This window comes from Benincasa hispida, chromosome 12 (genome assembly GCF_009727055.1).
Source record: "Benincasa hispida cultivar B227 chromosome 12, ASM972705v1, whole genome shotgun sequence".
In the NCBI taxonomy this organism is placed as follows: domain Eukaryota; kingdom Viridiplantae; phylum Streptophyta; class Magnoliopsida; order Cucurbitales; family Cucurbitaceae; genus Benincasa; species Benincasa hispida.
This window is the reverse complement of record NC_052360.1, coordinates 16545436-16552065: the sequence shown is the minus strand read 5'-3', so window position 1 is coordinate 16552065 and position 6630 is coordinate 16545436. Positions and strand designations below refer to the sequence as shown.

The 6630-nt window shown below is 25.4% G+C and overlaps 1 protein-coding gene across 1 annotated transcript; it reads left to right on the top strand.

Annotated features, from left to right (window-relative positions):
• The first annotated feature begins 970 nt into the window (after positions 1–970).
• Positions 971–1440, top strand: LOC120068465 (stress-induced protein KIN2-like). Its single transcript, XM_039020251.1, has 2 exons — positions 971–1030; positions 1300–1440. The coding sequence occupies exons 1-2, from the start codon at positions 971–973 to the stop codon at positions 1438–1440; spliced, it is 201 nt and encodes a 66-aa protein (XP_038876179.1).
• Positions 1441–6630: the final 5190 nt, after the last annotated feature.

Below are 6630 nucleotides of genomic sequence, written 5' to 3'. Positions count from 1 at the left end.
GCTGCTAAGCTTAAATAGTAGCTAAACTACATCCACGAAAATAAAGGAGAAAAAATAGCAACCCACTCTTACTACAATTCAACAAAGTGGAAACAAAAAGCTAAAAATAGGAAAATGTTATAACAAAAAGCCTTTCAAATGAAACTGTTAGTTGGATATATTGAGTTGATATGTAGACCTCAAATATGTAACTATTTATTTTAATTGATGAAATTGTCTTATTGGAACATAAGTAATGCAGGAAATAAAAAATGGAAAATTCATATGTTTAATTTGAAAAAAAAAACATAGACATTCGAAACGTGTCAAGAGTTAAATAATTTGTCCATTATTTTGTGTCAAGATAAAAATATATTTGACAAATAAAAAATGTCAAGAATAATCACATATGATACGTAATAAATATCAAGAATTAATTAACATGACATGTCTCCAGTGTAGAGTATATTATATTTCTTGACACGAAAATTGTATCAAGAAATATCTATCTTGACTTTTTTTTCAAAATCAAATTATTATATTATACTTGACAGTTAAATACATGACGCATTAATAAGTGTCAGGTACACTCTTTACTTAACATTACACAAACGTCACGTAATCTAATTGTTGTAATAGTGAATCCCAAATCTACCATTTTAACAATTTCAACTAATCTTATAAATGAAAGTAAGGGTAGATCACACACAGTCAATATGGAAGATTTCCTCAACTATGTTAGTTAGTCAAGGGCCATAAATAGAACTATTTTCCAATAATATTATGACAAGTGGCACCTCTTCTCAAACTACAATCTACCACTTTTCATGCAACCTATTTGTGGCATACACCTATCGAACACTGTTTCTATCTAAACTACTATATAAATCATAAACAAGCATGAGTTCTAAATCAACAAAATTACAAATTATATTTAAAAAAAAAACCTTGAAGTTCTAAAACTCTGTATTTTTTTTAATTTTTTTAAAAAATGGCTGATAATTCCCAGAAGATGAACTACCACATTGAAGAAGCTAAAGGCCAAGTTCAGGTTCACTATATCGTCACCATTATTTTATTAAAGGGGTCATGCTTTAATTTTAATAGTTGATTTTATTTGTGGTATCATGCTAATTCTCCTTTAATTTTAATAGTTGGTTTAATTTGTGGTATCATGTTAATTTTGTTATTTGTAATGGTTTAGTGATGATTGAATATATCTAATAGCCTTGTTAAAAAGTATTAATTAGTACTTATTTTGACATTCAAGATTAAAAAAAATTAATTGGAGACATATTAATTTGGATAATCGTGTAAGAGAAAGAAAGCAATATAATGGACAAGGCAAGTGATGCAGCTCAATTAGCTAAAGAATCAATGCAAGAGGCAGGACAACAAATAAAGGCTAAAGCACAAGGTGCAGCTGATGCTCTCAAAGATGCTACTGGAATGAACAAGTGAAGCATAATTCCATTTTCATTTTCTTCCGTTTTTGAATTTTTCTCTAAATGGCTTTCCTTTTTATTTTTCCTTTGGTTCTTTTGTCTAAGGAGATTATTTCTCTTTTTTGTACGAAAAGAAAACCCGATTAAGAGATAATTAAACATGGTGTAACTAGTGCTATCGAAAATTTCACTTTTTATTAACAATTCAATGAATAGGTAATCTATCTATTTGATTCATATATAGGAATACATGTATTGATCATTTAAATGAATTTTGTTAGAATTATATATATGAAAGAAAACTTTACTTCAATGATAACAATGAATAATATTATATTTAGTATTTATTATTAACTTACATTATTGTTGGAATAATTATTTTGTAATAGTTGACCCACGGCAAAATGTCAAAACTATGGTAACAACTAAAAGCATATGAATAACCCTTTATATGAAAAATGTGTGAAAAAAAAAAACTCCAAAGGGAATTATTTGGTGATAATCGACTTTTATTAGTCATCAACAAAAAGGTTTGTAGAAATAAAAGTAGATAAAAAGACCGCAACCATCTATTATATAACCAAAATTGCACCCGAAAAATATGTCATGTGGCATTGTTTTTCAATATTTGTTTTATTTATTTTTTTAACTTTATACAAAAAGAATTGCATAAGAGCTAATCACTGGCCATAAAAATATTAATGTCCATATACACATCCATTTGTACATGATAAGAAAATATATGATTATGAAATCAAGCAAAAAGATGTGCCATGAAAGGTTTTTTTTTTAAAAAAAAAAAAAAATTATGTTTGTTTTCTTACCAAGTTTTTAACTATAGTATTTAAAAATTAAAATTTTGATTTTTTTAAATACTACTAAAAATAGATAACAAACAAAGAAATCAATAATATAACCTTAGTTTTAAAGAACTAAAATCGAAAAATGGCTAGGTTGAGGATACATATGATCAGAAGAACCCTTTCTCAACTTTGAATAAGAGGGATATACAAAAGAATGATAAACATTGATGGTCCTACTAATTAAATATGTTTTTGCTTTATTTTCTTGATAAATTTTTTGAAAGCTCAATTTTACTCTAATGGCTTGATGCTATAAAATATAAAGATATAGTTTAAAGTTGGTTTAAATCCTATTTTGGTCCGTAAACTTTGAACTTTGTTCTATTTTAGTCCCTACACTTTAAAAAACGTATGTTTTAGTCTTTGAATTTTTAAAAGATGTTTAATTTGGTCCCTATTGTTAAGATTACGTTAACATTTTAAAGATGAAATATATTTAAGGGCAAATTGCATCTAGCATGGATTGAGCAAGATAAGGTGAAGTAAAATATCAACAATCAACGTGTCAAAATAGTAAACGATCAAAATCTTGGACGCAAAATGACTTTTGAGATCGTGCGTGAAGTTGTCTATAGACTGCTGTAGATTATTTCTAATATGTATTATAAATATTATAAAAATAGATGTCCACTGTTCAGTATCCTAAAAGCCACATGTCATTTTTTATATTGCTCATGCACCTTGTAATGAATGTTTGGTGTCTATGTAAATCTATATCCTACTTGACACTTTGTCTATAATTAGTGACATTTGGTGGATCTCAAAAGAATGCACATTGGTGAGAAATCCACTTCAGAATTCTATTAATTTTCATTTTACCTAGTTTTATAATTTTAGTTATTTTATTTTATTTTATATTATATTTATTTATTATTATTATATAAATTTATCATTATATTATCTTTTTCCATATTTGTATTCCCGTCGTGCTCCTCAAGTTCACAATAATATGCAATGATGATGACAATTTTCTTTTATTAAAATTAAAATTAATAATTAATTATAGTATTATAGTTCACTCCATGTTTGGAGCCCTAATTATAATAATTAATGTCTCCAACTATTATAATTTATAATTAACTACAATATTACTATTTCAAGTTCCTCTTTGTTATTATGTTTATTATTTCCTCTTTATCCTCTCTTTTATCTCGTTTACTATTTTCTATCTAAACCAAAATAGTTTGTACCCTAAACACATACTATAATAATCAAACTCAATGCCCCAAACATCTCTAAAACGTTAATTAAAAAATAATAATCTTTTAATATTTTATCAACCATGAATATTAACCTAAAATTGTGAAAATAGATTTACATGCAACAACCTTAACAAATTATTAAAGAAATACTAAATAGTTGCAAATGATCAATATATACCGAAGAGAAAAGGGAACACATTTTTTCCACTATGACCCTTTTTAAAAACAATAAAGAAAGAACTGAGAATTTAAATTATAATTACTGAAATTTAAGAAATGAATAAAATGGCAAAAACCATTGCACTATCAATGATAATTGACATCTGACATTTACTACCCTCTTTAAGATTAGAGGTTTTGGTTTACTATATATATATATATACCTCTTTTTTCTTCATTTATATTTAAAAGAAGAAATTTCATGTTTGGTTCTTAAAATTTGATTGAGGTTAAATTTGATTTTTTGAATTTTCAAACTCAACAATTTTACTTTCGAGGTTTGCATTTAGTAGAACTAATTTGATACTACGTGTGTTGCACATCTTATGTAAAATTCAAAATAAAACTTAAAAAACTCATTTTATCCTTTTACTAGCCTCTTAATTTTAAAGATTAAATAAACCAAAATATTTTTTTAATTTCTTTCATTTATTTGGATTGGATAATTTGATTATTTTCTTAATTTTAAACTTTAATTAAAATATCATTTTTTATTTAATTTTTTTTGATAATCTTATCTATATTATATATATTACTTAAATTAATTTGGATGATATGAATATGCTTTTAATTTCAAATTTTAATTTAAACTAAATTATTATTTTTTTAATTTTGTACAGAATTTCATAATAACTATTTCTTAGTATTTGATTATCTCCTATTTTCATTTTTATTAAAATTCTAAAAAAATATATTATTTTTTCTATGCAAATAGACACCCTAAAAACTTAATTTATTTTGATTTGAAAACATCTTCTTCTTGATTTTAAACTTTATTTCAAAAATTAAAAAGAGAAAAAAGTACAAAATCATGTAAAAAAATAGTAAAAGTTATTATAAATCTTTAAACCCATTGGCGTACATTTGCAAAAATTAAAAAAGTGAAAAAAAACTACGAAAAATAAAATAAATAATCGCTTACCACTTTACCAACTTCTAAATTTGTTGAACCTCAAAAGCGAAGTCTTCTTATCCACTAACTTCAATATGTGAGGCGTATATAAAAACTACAAAAACATTGAAAATAATGTTTATCATGCAGAGTTGGGATGAGTTTAATTAGTAATTATTATATAGAAACTTAAATTATATGTATATGGGGTGGTGAGTTGAGTTGAGTTGGAATGTTTGTGTTCTAGTGATGAGTTGAGTTGAGTCAGACCGTCTGTGTTTGCGGTGTTAAGTTGAGTTGAGTTGAGTTGAGATAGGGTATGTAGTGTAGTTTTTCTAAATGAAATTGATTGTCCTTGATTTTATTTCTTTGCTATTTTTTTAAAAAAAATTCCAACTATGCACGTTTTCCTTAAATTTTTAACACTAAAAATTGCATAATTTTTTCCATTCTTAAAACATACAAACTTTCTACAAAGTAAATATATATTAAGCACTAATTTTAAATTCAATTGTTGAACATTCAATTACATAATATTTTTTTTCATTCCTAAACACCAAAGATATTCTAAACAAATGAAAACTTTTTGAAATTACTTAGCCCTTATGAACATTGAAAAAGCTTGAAAATTAAACAACTTTTTTTTTTTTTGCTTCTTGAAAAAATGTAACAACTTTTTATTTTTTCTTCTTAAAAAATGTAACATATTTTCAGCACACAATTTAAAAACCCAAATGCGTAACAATTTCATCACATTTAAAGTTGGTGGATCAAATATTGAGTTGGAAATTTTTTACTAACTCAACTCAACTCACTTTGTGTTGAAACACCTCTAAATATCACTTTATATGTTTTTACAAAACTAAAAAGTAAAAAAAAAAAAAAATGGAAAAAGAAAACATACATTAAATGAAAAAGAGAGAGGTGGTACATTAAATTAAAAAAAAAATAAGAAGAAGAAAAGAAACATTAAAAAGATTGTCCGTTAATACGATTATATATATATATATATATAAATAAAGAAGTTGGGAAAAGTAATTAACAAAAATTAAAAGAGAGAAAAGAGTGGAGATACCTGAAAAAAAAACGGGTGGTTGAAGTCAACTATTTATAGAGAAAACTCAAAGTTCAAATCGTAATTTGATTTGATTTTTAATCAAATTATATTAACAGATAAGTTGATTTTTCTTTATAAAATGTGATTTTTTTTTTTTTTGAAAAAAAGATGTTTCCTGCCGTAGATATTATATTCTAAAATGTTATTGTTGCTTCTTTTTAACGAAAACCATTTATTTTTGTACATGAATGGTTATTTTTCATAATATAAATTTTGAATCTTGAATCAAATATTAGAAATAATCAAACTTTAAATAAATAAAAAAAATAATATAGATTTTTCTTATAAATAGAAAAATCCATGATATTTTATGTTTTTTAAAATCTTAAAAAATTAATGAGACAAAGCAACTATATATAAAGAAAAAAATAATATAAATAATCACGTTACCTCTGTAAATCACAGGTTGTTGTATTTATAGCTAGGTCAAAATTGTCGTTTTACCTCTGTAAATACATCTTGCTCCTTAAGCTCCTACTGATCCTCTATTAAATAATTGGTTTATAGTCCAACTTACAAAACATGATCCTCTCAACTGTAAGAGGACGTGGCCCCGTTGCTCAAGAACAAGAATCAGCACTTAAGAGAACAACCTATCTGCTAACCCTGAATCGGGTAGGAGTGAATTCCATCTTGCAGAACTATGTCCCCAGCTATTTATCTGGTCTTATCCCCAAAATGGGAGGCTTATTGAGTACTGTTGTTGGACTACTCTCACTTATACAAATCAAAGGATAATCCCAAATAAACAGAAGTTCATAGTTAGCTTAGGATTAAGATCGAGTTACTCTAGGTTATTAAAATTGAAATAGCCAGTTTTTGTTGGGGTTGATGCCCTAAATCTTGTAGGTTCCTATAGTTTGTAAATATTATTGAACAAACTCATTATGTTTTTAATAAAATATATGATATT

Excerpts from the sequence above, each read along its gene's own strand:
- LOC120068465 (XM_039020251.1), top strand. The coding sequence starts at position 971 with ATGGCTGATAATTCCCAGAAGATGAACTACCACATTGAAGAAGCTAAA. Across the intron at positions 1,031-1,299 it reads AAGCTAAAGGCCAAGTTCAG|AAAGAAAGCAATATAATGGA; the intron begins GTTCACTATATC and ends ATCGTGTAAGAG.